This window comes from Colossoma macropomum, unplaced genomic scaffold (genome assembly GCF_904425465.1).
Source record: "Colossoma macropomum unplaced genomic scaffold, Colossoma_macropomum, whole genome shotgun sequence".
NCBI classification, from domain to species: Eukaryota; Metazoa; Chordata; class Actinopteri; order Characiformes; family Serrasalmidae; genus Colossoma; species Colossoma macropomum.
In genome coordinates, this window is record NW_023494791.1 from 11,329,449 (window position 1) to 11,347,276 (window position 17,828).

A 17,828-nucleotide genomic window follows, 5' to 3' on the forward strand; every position below is an offset into this window, starting at 1 on the left:
TTTGGGAAGGTACAGACCACTGCTGCTCTGCCTGTCCTCTTCCCCATCCCCCTCCTGTACTGGCAACTCAAGGAGACAGTCAAGAAGACACCCAGATACACATTCTACTCAGCATATCCCTAAAGATATTTTGTTACATATTGTATGTCCTCAGGCACAATCTTGCAAGCACGGGTCTCAATCCAAACAAGCAAATTATAAGAGTGGAGACAAGATAATGGAAAATAGCATTCTTCCTTTGTCGCTTACCTTTGCAAGGCAGCAGATGGCAAGATGGCACCCTCTGAAGGTTGTATTACATGACACTGTGGTAAAGCTAACATCCTCTTATTGACCTAACCTGAATATCAGTCAATGGTGTTAAGCCCATGCTATACCTTAACTTCACGTATGTATGACTTACCAAATGTAAGGAGTCATTTTGTCTGCTGAAAAGACACCCACATAAAATTGGCAATAATCACAGGTAGAGATCCTGCAAAACATTTGGCAAATTTACAGGTAAGGACCTGTTCTATGATGTCATTCCTTCTTTTAGTCAATTTAGCCTTATCTCTACATTTTTAAAAAAAAAGGTGCCAAAAGTTTATTTGGAATGGTGCCATGTAAGAACCGCTTTTGCTTTCCTAAAGAACCTTTGAATTAATTGGTTTCAGCTCTTTAAAAAAACATTTTTAGGGAATTATTCTTTAGGAAACCGAAGGTGTTTATTTATGGCATTGCTCCAAAGAAAGTCATAGGCCGACACATTCATTTATTAATTTCTGTTCAAAACAGTTGTCAAGTCTACCTTTTGCTTCTATTAGAGCTTCCATTTTTTTCAGAAGACATGCTCTTAGTTTTTCAAAGAAATCTGCATGGATGTTTTTCCACACCTCAAAAGTTCAGTCTTAAAAGTTACGTTTTCTGCTTCACACAATGCAAGTGATTCCTGACAGCTTGTCCTCTTGACAGCTCCATATCCTTTCAGACCCATAGCATTGAGTTGTCTTCTCACAGTGGAATGTCAATGAGAGCTTTGGAAGAAGCTTTTGTTGGGAGAACTCAGGTGTAACTGGCTTTAAAATTAGAAGAATGGAAGATTGGCAACAGTGTGCACAAAAGCAAAGAGTACTGATGTATTCGATTCTGTACTTAATGTTGTGTAATGTTCTGATAAATATATATTTCCTTTTTCTAATACTGAAAAATGAATAACTTTTATTTAATGGCTATTTGGACTGGAAATTGAGTACATTTATGGCATTTGGCTGACACTCTTATCCAGAGCGACTTACAGTTTGATCATCATTTTTTACCCAGCTGGGCGAAGGTAGTGTTAGGAGTCTTACCCAAGGACTCTTATTGGTGTAGTGTAGGGTCCTTGCCTGAGCGGGGGATTGAACCCCACTCTACAGTGTAGAAGGCAGAGGTGTTAACCACTACACTATACCAGTAAAAAGAAAGGGTGATCTCTGACTTTTGTACAGCCATATATATTTCCTAAATCATTTAAATATCCTGCAATACCTGGGCCAGCAGTAATTTTGTAGTGGCAACTGAGCATGACATGATCCAGGTAAGCAGAAGCGTCCACTTAATTCACCATATTCACTCAGTGATGCAATTACAATCTAAATCTGAGCTGTTTGCTTCTGCAACATTTTTACTTCTCTAAATTTTAACACATTGTGACGTTCCCACTGTTTTTGTGCTAAGACCATATGTTATTGTCAGTTAAATCATTCCATACATAGAAGGCTGTAAATCACACATCAGAAGATGTCCTGCCCACTGTCCCAGCAGTACACAAAACTCCAGCAGATACAGGAAGACGATCAGTCCAGCCCACTGAACGTCTGCTCGTTCGCTGTTCTTTCGTTGAGATTTTTAGAGTACATTCACTGAGTCATTTGCTGATATTGCTCTAACATAAGATGCCCAGATACTAATAACTTAAAATTTTTCCAGTCCAATCACACAGCACTCCTTTCTGAGTTGTAGGTGGTTCTAATACAAAACCCAGTGCCCATTTGTCTTTGTCACTTAAGACAGGTTATGTGATGCCAAACAGGTGCATTCAAACAATCTGTAGTCAGCAGTGCACAATTACAATTCGAAGATCTCATTTGTCAACAGTGCCAGTTTAACTGAACATTTAAAGTGCAAAAAACTCGTATTACACCCCGCAACACCTGTGCAACGTAGTCACCCAGGATGGTTAAGGATGTAGGCAATTACAGACCACGAATTCTTAGGAAACTCCACCTCTGGCACTACAGTATTTCTATTTTGTAAGATTTTATAAGATATTTTATAACTGCTGGTTGTTCGAGACAAATTATGTAGATCATGTAGTATTATTTGTTATTGGAATTTTTAGCTCCTTAAAATAATTTCCAGTCAAAATTGTCATCAAGTACAAGTTATTCATTATTCAGCATCAGAAAAATAAAGAGAAAACATTTTCAGTGTTTAGTGTCCAAACATTTGCCTTTATTAGAGCTTCCATTCTTCTCAGCAGACTTGGTTTCAGTTTTCCAAAGAGATCTGAAGGGGTATTTTTCCACATTTCCAAAGTTCAGTCTTCAAAGTTGGTAGCATTTTCTGCTTCTCACAATTCAAGTAATGTCATACACATTCAATGATTTTGAGGCCTCTGCCGTCCCAATATAACGTAGATTGCTAAATAAATGATAAATACGAACGTCAAAGGGCACTTACTGTTTAAAATGTGCACTGTTTTCTTAGTGAAATAAGATCAGTTTAAACAGTGCCCAGTATATTGTTTAATATATATCTTAAGGTTGCACAGATTTATCAGTATCAGCAAAAATGCCTCATTATTAGGGGCTTGTTTAGTTCTGTAACTACACTTGTTTGTAAGAAATGTAAATGTTTTGTGATTTTATGCCAATGCTTGTACTATTTTGCAGTGTAAAAAATCATTTTATGCTATTCCTTGTACTGTTTTAACAGTTAGTTATTGTCATCTAATCAAATCTGTCTTCATCAAATCAAATCAAATCACTAATATCAGTGAAAAAATTCAGTCAGGCCCGAATTTTAAATGAAGTGATCTCAAAGTGACCTTTTCAGTGAACGTTTAAAGAGCTTTATTACGGATGTGTAAGTGCTGTACGTAATGCAGGCTGTGTGTGCGTGTGTGCATGCAGGGCGGAGGTGGAACAGCTGTCTCTAGAGAAAGAGCACCTGCAGGACGCTGTGGAGAAGCTTCGAGGTCGCTGTCAAGAAATGGAGGAGCAGTGTGTGCAGCATGGGAGAATGCACCAGCGCATGAAACAGAGGTACACACACACACAGTAACAGCACTCACCTCTTTTAAGAAACTTCGGTCTTGTGCATAATTCAGTCTCAAGAAAGAAAGAGGGTCAATCCCAAATAGAACACCCCTAGTCCATAGTTATATTGAGAGAAAATCTGTTACAGACTGAGTGACCCAGCAGTGTGTATGGAGTGTATTCATTGCATTGGATAGTCTGTGAAATATTTTCTATATTGCCTGTCAAATGCAGCAAGAATACTCAAAATGTATGTGCACCATTTATTTATATATCTGTGTCAAACTTCAGGGCAGAAGCATGTTCTTTAACACATTTGTTGCTAAGAAGAGATGACGTCTGACTTACTTTAATAAGACTGGACATGTATCTAAATGATAAGGCTGTGGTGTGATCCTGAGTTAATGCTTTACCTGATTTTATTGTGTGGATCCCTTTGCAAAATCAAATGCAAAATCAAAAAGCACATATTTTAATCTACTCCTCTCCTTTACTAATGTGGATTCTCAGTGATTTTTATTATAATTTGATATACAAGTGCTTTTCCAAAACTTTCCTCAAGGAAGATTTGTGGGATTTGTGGTTTCCATCCAATACCTAGTTTATATATATATATATATAAAATACATCATTAAATTAAATCAGGTGCTGTTGATGGACTTTAACAGATCCATGCTATGACTGATGTGCACCAAGAGCTCAGGAACAAAAGCTGTGTCCTTAACTCTTATAAAGAAAAAACTTACTGCCTAAAACTTTTGCAGAATTTGGATCAGAAATCCAATTAGAATTTTCCCCTTGTTCGTTCGTCAAATATTCAAATATATTCAAATATAAAATACATTATCCAAGTAGTATACATGACTGCAGTAAACACTAGAAGTCAGTGTTATTTGTCCTAAATTCACAAGCATAAATGATCAGCATAAATGATCAAGTGACCCCAAAACCACATGGTGGAGGCCACCTGGAGGTCGTGATGTGTGATCTTTGAGAATGACTGCATAAAATCCCCATGCCAGTGATATTTCTCTGTCATTATAAGCTAAAGAGAGTGGCTGTGCTGAAAGCATGAGCGTGCTGTTTGTACTCAAAGTAAAAAGCTGTAACCGGCATGATTGGCTGCAGTAGCTGTGTAGCAGCTTAGCCAAAACAGCTAAACTTGCAGCTTACTTCACTAACTTATGAATAATATCTTGCTGCACTTCAGAACATCCACATTTGGGGCACTGGCTTGTTGGAAGAAGTCTTCCATCTGAAGCAGATCATTGAATGTTTCACATAAAAATGTATTTGTACCCATATGTATTTGTACCATTATTCAGCTTATGTTGTAGACATATCACCTTGTTCAGAACAGTCAAACTGGTAAAAAGCTGTCAGATGTTTTCAAATATCCCTATACAATTCTAATTAAAACCAAGATAAATTATCGTTGTGTTGTGTTGTTTATGGTCACCACTGTTCCTCCTGCTGTTAGGTGGCTGTCATTTTGATAAGGTTATTAACTATTTGACCTGAAACAAACTAGGAGCCACAGTAGAGATAGCTTAAAATATTTTAAGGGACATTTTCTACATTGAGTGTGTTGTGCATTGTTTTCTATTGGATTTGGGATGTGGTGTTTTATTTTAACAGCCCTGTGTCGCAGCCTACTATTTTGAGCAAACATATATGTGTATAGGAATATGCTTTACACTTTACTCAGCTTTTATTGTTACTCTGATGAAGCGTATCTGTAAGCTCTTAGCAACTTGAAATCTGTTCACACGCTCACTCAGAAGCTTTCACAGTCAAGACAAGTATCATACTTCTTTTACTTAGTGATAGAAAACACAGAGTAGAACACAGAAAGCTCCATTTCCGCATGCTGATCCATTTTATTTTACTATGCTGAGCACTGCCGTTAAAGGGAACATCACCAACATCTCTGAATATAGATTGCGTTAAGGCTAATGCTTTCTTTTACAGTAAAGTTCTAGGTATCAACCAGGTACATCTGAGGTACAAACTCCAAAAAAAATTAGGTAATTATTTTGGGTAACATAATGGTACGTTCCAAGGCAGTTTAACTAAACTGAGATGCCCAACAGGTTCTAGATATGTGTGTGATAAGTGGTGTGTAATTATTTTGGATAAAAGGAGGATAATTACTAAGACAATTTATCTAAATTACACTAAAATTACTAACCTGTTCTAGCTGTTAAGTGATAAAGGACATAGTAAAGTACCATAACTATTTAAGGTGACAAAGTGGTACAAACATGCATTAAATTTCACTGTAATGTCACATTTTTAAGCTTGAAATCAGAAATACCTCCAAATACCAGGTAGACATAATGGCATGAAATGAAAATGCTAAAAATAAGTAAGAATCATTGCTTTCAGTTACAGCCCAGAGTCAGTTGTGTTCATAGTAAAACAACTACAGACTGTAAGATTCTGTGTACTTTATTCATACACAATCTTTTTGTACCATCTAACTCTGTTAAAACCACTTATGCTCTTAGGTATATTTCGGTTTTTGCTCCTGAATTTACATACCCAAATTGTAAGACAAATTATTCAGTAAGTGCATGAAATTACTGTATTTTTTTTTTATTTTTTTTTGTAAAAGTTCCCCTCAAATTAACAGAAAATGTGTTCTATGATCATAGACATAATGCTATATGCTCACAGTTTACTGCTGAAAGCCTAAAATCGTAGATGCTCTTTGTATTTTTACAGAGAATATCACAATTTTTACAGAGAATATCACTGAAGAGACACCATCTGAGATCCAGTTTCTAGCTTAGAATTGTGGAAAAATGGGTCGACTTTCAATGAAAAAGAATTGTGAGTTCAGCTTCTTTTATTATAAAGTTTTAAAATTACATTACCCCTCTATTTGACTGGAAAGAAGATAGTTACAGCTCTCATATGACACCCACCTTTTGATTGAAGCTTCTAAAATATGAAAGTTATGAAGTAAAAATATATGACGAAGTGCGTTTTGGAACCACCGGTGGTCCCAAGGAGTTAAAGAGGTTAAAACCTGAACCTGTTTGGCATTTCTGTGTGATTTAGTCTGCTTTGGAACGTACCATTGTGTTACCCAAAATCATTTTGTGCTTTGGAGTGTACCTCACACTGACCTGTTTAATACCTAGAACCTAAGGGACTGTAAAAGAAAGCATCACCGGGTTAATAACCACATGTTACATACCACATAGTATTAGCTCCTATTAAAACAGGTGAAGAAGAAGAAATCAGCACACAGAAATCAGTTTTAAGCCTTTTATTGTAAAGTCAGTCTGCTCTTTCACTTTCCTGTCTTTGAGATTTTTAGAATACATTCAGTGAGTCATTTGCTAAAATTACTCTAACATAAGATGCCCAGTTACCAATAACTTAAGATTTTTCCAGGCTGATCACACAGCACTCCTTTCTGAATTGAATCCAAACCAGAACAGAGCACAATGGCAGTACAAATATACCGTATTTCATGCCCTGAACGATGAAAGTGAATCATATGAAGTCTTTTCTAAGAGAGTGGCATGCCAGTGACAGCAGCATGCAGCAGTGTGAGTATGATGCAGCGGGTCTGGATGCTGGAGCGCACGTGGCCTCGCGATACAGGGCGGCAGGGGCGTCTGGCACACGGTCCGAGTCAGCACGTGGGCGAGAGAAGGAGCGTGGGCGTATCCACGGCAACTCCAGCCCGAGCTGAGCTTCTGCTGGGAGCACAACATCCGTCTGCTTTCAGCATAACCCTACATATTGTTCAACACCCACTGCCTTAACCCAGCACCCAGCAAAACACGAACGAATGAATAAATACCGAAAACAGAGAGAAAGAGAGAGAAGGGGAAAAAAACAGGTTTAAAGACATTCACACCTGTTTTACTTAAGAATTGTGGGTTACATTATAAAGAATTTAGATTTACAGTGTTTGCACAGCTTTAAAGTAAGACAAGCAGTTCTATAGAGTAGTGCTTAACCTCTCTACTATAAAGATTCCGTTCTAAAAAGAAGGGTGTATCAAGTGCATTGCCTTTTAGGGCATGCTGTAATTTTACATAGTTTGCTTCCACTTTTCAGCCATTTATAAAGAGAACAGCTTTAGTGTCATTTGATTGTTTTGAGTTATCTAGGGTTATAGACAGTGTTAAAAGTAACCCATAACAAATTACTAGTTACTTTTCTTAAGCTCTAATGAGTTACTTTGCTTATTACCAGTGCTGGGCTGAATTGAAAGTTAGTGATGGCTGAATCCTGAATAAACTGTCCTGAATGTATTCCGTAGCAAATTCAGTTACACTACATATAATCCATTAAAAAGTAGCACATTCAGAATACACAGTGAGAAGGCGTATGCTGTTCTGTTTTTTGTTTAATTCACATGGTTCCTTGCTGTTACTGGTTGACAGTTTTATTTATATAATTCTTCCGTTCATGCTGTATGTTTCATAAAAAAATTCAGATATTTAAATAGTTACAAAATTCTCAACATTATTTTGGGTCACATCGCTTGCTTCAGTCCAATTCTGCTCCCATAATCCCACTGCTGTCTTATGATCTAAGCAAATAATTTGCTATGTCACAATAACAAAATCTTACAAATCTGACTATAAAGTGGACAGCTATGTGATGTTCAGTGCGTAGCTGGACAATGACATGTCTAACTTGCCTTGAGACATATGCACGTCCAGTATAACACCAACATTTATCACTCATGAACATGTCCACTACTGAGGGCACTGTTCTGTTCCATCATCCCTCAAAGCTGTTTTTTGAGTTCTTCTTTAGGATACATCTTTACACACTGTGTGCTGATTTTAAAATAGTTATTAAACAAAAATTGGTGTTTTTTTAAAGATGGTATACTTTAAAGATGGTGTTCTGTCTTTTCAGTACTTTATTAAATAGCCAGTAAACATCACTTATAAGGCTTGTTACCATACCAGTTATGCTTGGTCAAAATTATGAACGGCTGATGCAGTACAAAAACCTAAAAACATAGAATCTGCCTCAAAATAAAATCCTTATGAATAAAATGTAAAGCTCACAGAGCTGTTCCTGAATGTGAATCAAGTCAGGAATGTTTAGGTGAGGTTGGGGCTCTGGGCTCTCTCTTCTTTGGGATCTTTATCCATGAAGATCATTTTAGCATGATCAGAGGGAGAGAGAGAAATATGTTGTAATTGATTTGTATATAATGACATATGTACATATGTTACCATTAGTGACATATGTACCTATCGCTGCTGTTGGAAGACATAATTTGACATAATTTGAAAATGCCTGTTGGCCTTTACGTTGTGTGTAAAAAATGGAAAAAAGTCTGAGTCAGTAACTGTGAAGTGATTGCAAGAATTTAAACTGTAATGCATTGCACTACTTCGTTACAAGAGAAAGTAATTACATTACTGTAACGTTACTTTGTACCACATGGTCCTCAACACTGTAAAGAGTGTATATGTGTATTTTTATAGCTTACATACCTTTTTACATGTATATATATTTCGGAATTACATTAACATCTGTTTTATTAAAATGTTCTGGCTTCCGTTATTGAGAATTTACATTTATACAGCTTTAATATATGACAGGCAGTCCTATGGAGTGCTGCTTAAATTCTCAAGTATAAAACTATTATCCTCAAAAAGTATGTAACACACCTGTATGGAAAAATGGCAACCTTTATCTCTCCAGCCATTCAGTTTGAATATTTGAACTTGTATATAGTAAAGCTCTCAACAGAAAGTAAATGACACCAGAAATATCAGTCCAAAGAGAGTGTCAGTAGTCAGTAGAAACTGTTCTGTGCAAAAATTCCCAGTATATATATATATATATATATATATATAAAAGGACATATTAAGTCTGGTGGATACAGTGGGAGGCTGTAGGGGCAAGCGAGCAAGAAGTGGTGCGAAAGATACAACATTTAGTTTATTACAAGGCAAATTAAGCTACTTTGATTTTACCCCTGAATGTGACCACCAGAGGGCAGGGTCAATATTGAGAGTTTCTAGATCATTATTATTATTTTATTTCCTTTTTTTTTTTTTGAGAAGTTGCATCTTAAAACCCTGCCATCTTTAGACACGGCATGTCAGTTAGATCAGCAGAGGTTAACAGCAATGGGTTTGTTGCCAGGGACATAACTGTCTACACAGGCAATAAGCTGCTTTGCCATTCAGATGTGATAAAATATTTCAATAAGAAGATATTGTGAGCAGTATTAACACATTACAATGTACATATTGTTACTTTTAACACTATTAACACTGATTTCTTTTTCATAAAAAGACAAAAAAAGTAAAATTCTTGTGTCAGATTAATAAATAGAGAGATATATAGATAAATAGATATAGTATCAACAGAATCAAACTTGATTTTTTTTTTTTTTGCCCCATATTAGCTAGTTCTTGTTACTACCATGCCACTGTTAAAAATTATCAGATTTAAAACCTTAATTACTGTGATTTCACCCAATTTTCATTACGGTAATAAAGTATCATCAGTCATCTCAATTGCCTACATCTTTTTGGAAAAGTAGCTGTAAAAGCAACAACATTTGCTGCTTGCAATCTTTAATGACCTTTTTAACAATTCATCATACATTTTACTTCTTTAAAATGAAAGACTACAACTGAATTAATTTAACTCAGAGTTCAATTAAGCAACTTTAACTTATAATCAAATTGTATTATGCTAATAATGTGATTGTGTTTAAAATAAATGAATTTGTTCTTGCAACTACTCCACTGTTGTAGTTGTAACTTCTCTATTGTCTAAATTATCCTGCTTTATCGCTTTGAATGCAAATGAAAGCTTTTCACACTGTTTGGTGTGTTATGAAATGTCATTGCAGAGTCGTGTAGAAGTCAAACTGCAGACCGTGTTGAGTGAGAGGTCTGGTGCCTCCTGCTTGCTCAGCGCAGCGGGTGTCTCTTGCTCTGTAGGGTACTTCTCCCTGCTGCCCGTGGGTTAAGGTGTTCGTGTTAATAAGCTGGTGCAAATGGCTCCGGCATACATGCAAATAGCCGGGGCCCCACCTCAGATATTCTTGAACGGGCACACAATCTGTGCTGCGAAGAGCCGCAACAGCATGGCACGCATGCAACATTTGGAAAATCAGCTTGATTTATTTTTACCATTCGAGAGCCAACGCCAAGCAACACAGGGGTTTTCGGCACACAATGTTTCACTCCTGCATGTTATTTATTTATTTCCCTCACAGTATTTACGTATTTTTTTTTTTTTGCCTGGAGATTGGGGTGAGATAGCATAGAAACCCAGCCAGTGAAATATGAAAGGCTTGGTGTGTCGGCCAATGGTTTTTCTTGTGTGTAATAGCAGCGCCTTTATAGAGGACATCAATAACACATATGCGTATCATTCTATATTTATTTCATAAATCCATTCTGGGCATGAGTTCACTTTACGATGGTTGGCATTTTCTGGGTAGAAGCGGACAGTGAAAAGTATTAGCTGCTATATGAATCAAAACACCACAACTGCCATTCAGTTCTTTTACTAGAAATAATGTTTGGGAAATTACGATTTTTTCAATGTACCAGTCATGTGTGTCCTTTACTCTAGTAGGGAAAATGATTGCAACCAGCCTTCAAATCAGAATATTTAAATTTATGGCATCAGTAATAATTGATGCATATAGTTTTTGTCATTTCACAATTGAGGAATAATTCCATTTTTTTTTCCCATTTTTGCAAATTAGTTTGTCATTTTAACATTAGTACAAGGATGAGTGAGGATCTTTTTAATGCGCCTGTGACGTATCCTTCTCCTGTCAGTTTGTTTTTTGCTTAGAAAATCTACAACTTTTGCATATGACACTTTTTAGATATTGAAAATGTCATTTTTAAATGAAACTTGTAGCATTGAATGCATTTTCTTTCACACTACAAACATATTTTTAGTTGAAAATCGGGAACTTTATTTATTGTTCAAGCCTGAAGAGTCATGTAAAGAGAGATGTGGGATGTCTTTAAAATTTTCCAGTAGTATATGCAAATTCTAGGTTTCATTAGGCTCTTTTTAAAATGCTTTAGTTCAAACTCCTCCCTCATCAATAGCAACTAACTGGATAAATCTCTTCCAAATGTATAATTCCTGTGAGTCGTTATTTTTCTTTTGTGAAAAGACCTAAAAATGCAAAAGAAACATGTCCTTATGCATTTAAGTGCTGGCTTCTTGAAGCATCTCCATAATTTTCCACAGCGAGAAAGTTGGGGAAGATGGAAATTATCCGATTTTTGGCAATTCACCCTTTCACATATCTCACCCACGTAGCTTTCAGTCCCTGAGCACACAAGTAGCACAAGCAAGCATCGCACACATACACACACACACACACACACACACACAGATCACATCTGCCAACATGCTCCTTTACCAATTATCACCCTGTCTCATCAACGTCCCGTATACACACACACATACACGCTAACAGACGCAAACACGCTCCCGTCCCTTAAAGGAGTGTGGTAATGTATACGCAGATGTGTGGTTAAATCTACAGGCTTCCGCGAGCCATATGGTGGCATAAAGAAAGATGGTTGCGGCGTCTGGATGTGCATGTAGTGGAGAGCCGGGACGGGGGGCCATGTGCTGCTGTAGCTGGAGCACTGCTGAATATACTGGAGGAGATGGAGATGGTGTAATGGAACAAATGGGCGGCTGCGTTGGGGCAGGGAACAGGCGCGCCGCTGCCGGGGAGACGGCAGGGCCCCGGGCGAAAGCTGCTTCATCTGGTTCCCTGCCACCCCCCTCCAATCCCCCCTTACCCCCTTACAGCGAGTGTGTGTGTGCACAGCTAAGAGAGAGAAAGAGGACACACATGCACACACACTGCCTCTCCTACCGTTCCGCCAAGAGCAAGAAGGCTCAGTAAACTTTTCACTTGCAAATGAAGTTGGCAAGGAAAGGATAAGATGCAGCATGTGTGATGTGGCTTACACTCGTCAGTGGTTGTTTAGCATCCCTCTGTACGATGAACGTGGCCGTGTTTGCCGGAAATCTCTTTACTCTGCATTTTTACTGAGTTTGGTCAGAGAAATGGTGAGAAAGGCACACATTACCAGGACCTATAGGTCTTCTTATCTATAACTTGCAGTTCATTTTTTTCTTTTATCCTGGATTTCCTGTATTCTTTCTAAATAATAAAATTTTCCATCTTCTTCTGAACTTAGAAGCAATTCCTCTTATGTTGTGTGCATTTTGTAACAGACTACAGAAATATTGTAGTTCTGCCTGCATTTTGTAGTTAGGTTGCATGATTGTCTATGTAAACTTTTAAAAATAAGGTGCCGAAAGAGATTCTTTGGATCAATGCCATAAAAGATCCTGTAAATGGGTGTGAAGTTTAAAGTTTAAAGAACCTTTATTTTCAAGCATGTTCTCCTGATACTCAAACTTACCTATGGTATCATATCATCAGAGACGCTCATAGGTTACTTCGTACGAGTCTAAGTTGAGTCTCAAGTCTCTGAGGTGAGAGTTCGAGTCAAGTGTCAAATCTCTGGGGTGCAGGTATTAGTCAAGTCTCAAGTCTCTGGGGTGCAAGTCAGAGTTGAGTCTTGAGTCGCTGGGTTGCAAATCCAAGTTGAGCCTTGAGTCATTGGGTTGCGAGTTCGAGTCAAGTCTCTGGGACTTGAGTCTAAGTCAAGCCTACAGTCACTGGGGTGGAAGTCTGAGTCGAGTCTCCAGGGTGCAAGTCAGAGTCAAGCCTCGAGTCACTGGGTTGCAAGTCCTAGTTGAGTCTTGAGTCTCTGGGGTGTGAGTCAGAGTCAAGTCATTGAAATGTGAGTCCAAGTTGAGTCTCAGGAGTAAGAGTCTAAGTCAAACCTTGAGTCACTAGGTGACTGGGTTGCAAGTCTAAGTCAAGTCTCAAGTCTCTGGCGCACAAGTCTGAGTCAAGTCTCTAGTCAAGTCTTGAGAATCGGGTAGGAGTCTGAGTCAAGTCCCGAGTTTCTGGGGTGTGAGTCTGAGTCTAGTCTTGAGTCAAGGGTGCGAGTTCAAGTCAAGTCTCAAGCCTCTGGGGTGCTAGTGTCAAGTCTCTAAGTTGCAAGTCCGAGTCAAGTCTTGAGTCACTGGGGTGCGAGCCTGAGGACTGAGATTGACAGGCAAACTCACATATGAGGTTGGAAACAAAAGGTTTTATTTATTTGCCACATTATGGTTGGCATTTCTAATTTGCTGGGTGTATTTTTTTTCTCTTTTAGGCTGAATTTTCACAAGTCATTAGTTTCAAATTCGAGTCACAAGTCGGTTAAGGGCAAGTCTGAGTTGAGTCACTAGGCAGTCAACACGCAATCTTTATTAGCATTTTTGTAAAGCAGCCCTTCTCAAATCAGCAATCCAGAAAAAAAAATGTAGTTAGACCATCACCTAAACCTTAATCATCAGCTCACAGTCTTGCTTCACTGATATCAACTTCTTAAGAGCATTGAAGTCTTTTCAAGGAATCTTTTCCTGTCAAACTCTATGCAAGGCTATGCAGCATCCTTACTTCCCATGTCAGGGTATCAGCTTTAGTCCAGGCTTAAGATCCTTTGATGTGGTATGGCCTTTGACATGGCGTTTTTCTGTATTGAAACCTAGCCCTCCTGAACCCTAACCTCTGAGCTCTTTACTGACTGCAGTCTCTGCTCTCTCTTGTTTGCTCACTCTGACTGCTGTAGTCTAGCAAATTTAGGGTTTTAGAGTAACTCGTGGTGTGAGGCATCGAACTTCTTTTCCATATGACTTCGATTTTACAGATAACCAGTGTGGAGCTAGGGGGCAGCAGTGGGCCTCTCCACCCCCACCTGCTCTCTCTTCAGCCCCTTGTGGAGCAGCTGTCCTATGCTGCCGGGGGTGCGGCTCTGTGGCCTGCTGGAAGAACGCTGTGGCGCACTGGCTGTCCTGCTACTGCATGTGTGCTCGCCGCATCCCAAGGCAAGCTGTAAAACGTTACGCAGCGCATCCACATGCTCCTCAACTAGCACTAGGCCCTTGTTTATGACACCAAAAAGTGCTCACCATGCTCCTTTAAAAGTCCATTTGTGCGCTTTCGGGAAAATAACAGCTGACTGTGGTAAAATGGTTAAACTTGGGTTTGTTATGAGGCAGATGGTATTGAATATACAGTTACGCACCTACACACAGCAGTCTGTTACTGAAAGAAAATTAGTTTATTAGTTCAAGAAGATGTTGAGAATTGTGGAAAGAGCCATGAGAAGATGTGAATTGTGAGTAACTATTCAGAGCGTTCGTTTACAAGGAGATACATCAGAATACATGATAATGTTCCAGTATTTGGGATCTGATTGACCAATATGATGTTATGTTTCTGTATTGAGGATTCTAGATACTCTAGATCATGTGCATAAAAATTAAACTCGCAACATATGACACATAGATGCCACAACATAACCTGATGATCGTAACTACTTGGGAGGTCCGTGCTCATTTAAATTTGAATTATTTACATTTTCTTCTTTAAGAGTGATTAAATAGCATGAACTGAAATATGTTTGTCAGTCCCTAGTAGTAAAATGCATCAGCTCAGTTTGGAGGTGAAGTTTCATTTTATTCGAATAAAGTCAGGACTCTTTTTATATTTAAATGTAAAAAAACATGCAGTGCTGTACAACAATCAGAAAGCCTTCATTTATTTAACTTGCAGGAAAATGTCCATGGCCAATGGCCAAGTTATTGATTTTTCAGTAAAAAAGACGAAAACACATATGTTTAACAGAAAATTAAACAGAAGACTCAACAACTAAATATAATATCGTTCTTTTTAGTATTTAGTGTCTACATCCATTGCCTTTATTTCAACTTCCATTGATTTTATGAGACTTGCTTTCAGCTTTTCAAAGAAATCTGCAGTGATATGACGACTGCAAAGTTCAGTCTTAGAAGTTGGTTGTACTTTCTAATGATCATGATCGAAGTATTCAAAAACACATTGAATGATGTTGAAGCCTGGACTCGAAAGTGGTCAATCCATTGTTTCTCCTCTCTCTCAAAGATGAAAGCTTTGAGTTTGTTTATCTGATGGAGACAGTTTTGGTCGTCTACTAGGTCTTGCGTGGCTGTTAGGAGTCCCATTTTCTTTGTGTCTTTTAGCTATTTTTTGAACTCCAATTTTTTGAAGTTCTCCTCAGATATATCTCCTGCAAAATGAAAAACTTGAACTTATTGGCTATTTTGGCTGAAAATGATTGCTGGTCTCTGAGTTTTGTGCAGTACTGTATTGGCATTAGGTTTAGTACTAGTACTGGATATTAATTATTGACAGATGTGACTATGTCCTGACCCAGGATTTATGTTTGAATAGATTAATCTCTGGTTTAGTTCAGCAAAAAATCAAATTAAAATGATTTATCACTTACCTAAGATGCAGTCGATAAGCAAAAACATGTTTGATGTCTGCTTCTCTAGTTTACAGTGGGAGATGCTAGGCTAACATTGCTAACCAGCGGTGGAGTTGAATTGTCACCAAACTCATCTTATTTTTTTGTAACTGTCAAAAACATATCTCAACATATCTGCATAACTCAATCAATAAGATGTAAACACAGTCATTCATGTAGGACGCTTCGTTTAGAGGGATGTTTTGGTTAAAACTTTAGGCCAAAATGCACTTATGCAAGCAGCCGCTTGCCCTGATGTATCATCAGCTCACTGTCAGAGCTGCCTCTGCATTCCAGTTTTCATCGATACTAAAACCCTGGCTCCTACCCGCTCTGGTGGAAGAGAAGCCAATTTTCATAAACACAGATGGAGCAATACAGTCAAGGATATCTTTAGATTTATGTAAATGACATATTCTGAAGCTCTATGTTGAATTGCAAAATTGCTAAGATGTGTCAGCTCAGCTATACATCAATGATGCATTATTGTGTTATACATCTACAACTAGATTATACATCATTATTTCAGCTATAATTTACTATACTTGACAAGTAAAATTAAAAACACTGGATGGAGAGGTGCTCCATGGGCCTCATGCAGCAGTGGCCACTGTACTGTCTAACAGTTTGTGAGTCTGAGCTCTGGAGCCTGCAGTGCTTGCCCTAATGTTTGTGAGGCAGTGCCATGCCTGGCCCAGCCGTACTGGGCTGGGCTTAGGGGGATTGGGCCGAGCAGCTGCAGCCAGGCGGCCTCTGGCAAGCCAAGATAGCCTGCACGCATTCTATAGAAGTGATCCTGCCTCCAAGCTTCTCCTCCAGCAACCCCCCCTTTTAAACTGCTGTCTCTTTACAGTAGTCAGTGCCTCAGTTGGCTGACTGTAATGTGTAGAAGGACAATTGTACAGATGGTAACTGTTTGCTAAAGCACTGCTAAAGATGCCTTTTAGTAGTGTCCATTCACTCAGCACAAAACCTCATTTTAAAATTCGTAATAGGCTGGTAATTAGTGGATTAGCTGAGAAATGAGCATTACATTTGACTGACACTTGAACAAGGTTGTTACCTGAAATGTACACTGAATAATATCTACAATTAGAGGTGGGCAATATGGCAAAAGTATAATGTCATGACACTTAAGAAAGTTTTCATGATGCAGAATATGTATATATATATATATATATATATATATATATATATATATATATATATATATATATATATATATATATATATATATATATATATTGGGTTTTTGTGGTTTGATAAGCCAAAAAACAAACAGAAGTGCCATAATATTAAAAAGAAATATGAGTACAAGTTATTTTTATTTAGTATATCAGCTACTGTACTGCACTAAATTCAATTTAACATGATTATGTTCTCTTTTTTGAAACATGCAGTTGAACAGGGCTCTTAAAGTATTGATAATATCTACGATATGCTCAGAAAAGCATATGTGACATACTGTGATGTAATTTATCAAGATAATGATAATTATCATTATAATGCCCAGTTCTACCTCTGATCATATATAAAGATGATGACGTGTTGAGATGCAGCAGTGAGTCGCTCCCCGTAACGACGAGCAAATTAATTCAGACTCTGGTCCCATGGTAAAAATAAAAAATGCAATTTAAAAAAACAAACAAGTATTCAGATATTTACGAAGATTATGTTATAATATGTTCAAACCCAAAGCATTGAGATAGTAGCTTAATTAGTATTAATTTTTATAAAATATATTAAAAATCATCATTTATAGGGTACTTTGTATTTCTTTTTACTTTTTTGATTTCTTTTAAAGTTAATTTGAAAGATTTAGATTTATCATGAGTTAATTTTAAAAATCCTGTTATTTTAGCCACACCCCTGCATTTTAGAGCAGAAAGTGAGACTGCATCCTTGTCCCTCATGGCCACATGGTGAGCAGTTAGATCCCATTGTTTTGAAGTAAATGTGTCACAAAGTCTGAAAATCAGTGTGTAACATTGAGAACTGTCACTATCAAAACGCATTTTCTGCAATAAAGTAAACATTTTTTTATGTTTTAATAAAAATATTTCTCTTCAAAGTTGTGTTTACTAGTCATGTACTGGCTACAGTTTTTGAGTTCCACTCAAAATTAGCTTAAAACTGT

At 37.7% G+C, this 17,828-nt stretch overlaps 1 protein-coding gene across 1 annotated transcript in view; it reads left to right on the forward strand.

Annotated features, from left to right (window-relative positions):
- Positions 1-17,828, forward strand: part of sdccag8 (SHH signaling and ciliogenesis regulator sdccag8) — a 74,059-nt gene that overhangs the window by 41,848 nt on the left and 14,383 nt on the right. Inside the window, exon 17 of the mRNA XM_036573843.1 lies at positions 3,156-3,287. Coding sequence (XP_036429736.1) covers positions 3,156-3,287 — 132 coding nt within the window. The remainder of the gene's footprint in view (positions 1-3,155; positions 3,288-17,828) is intronic.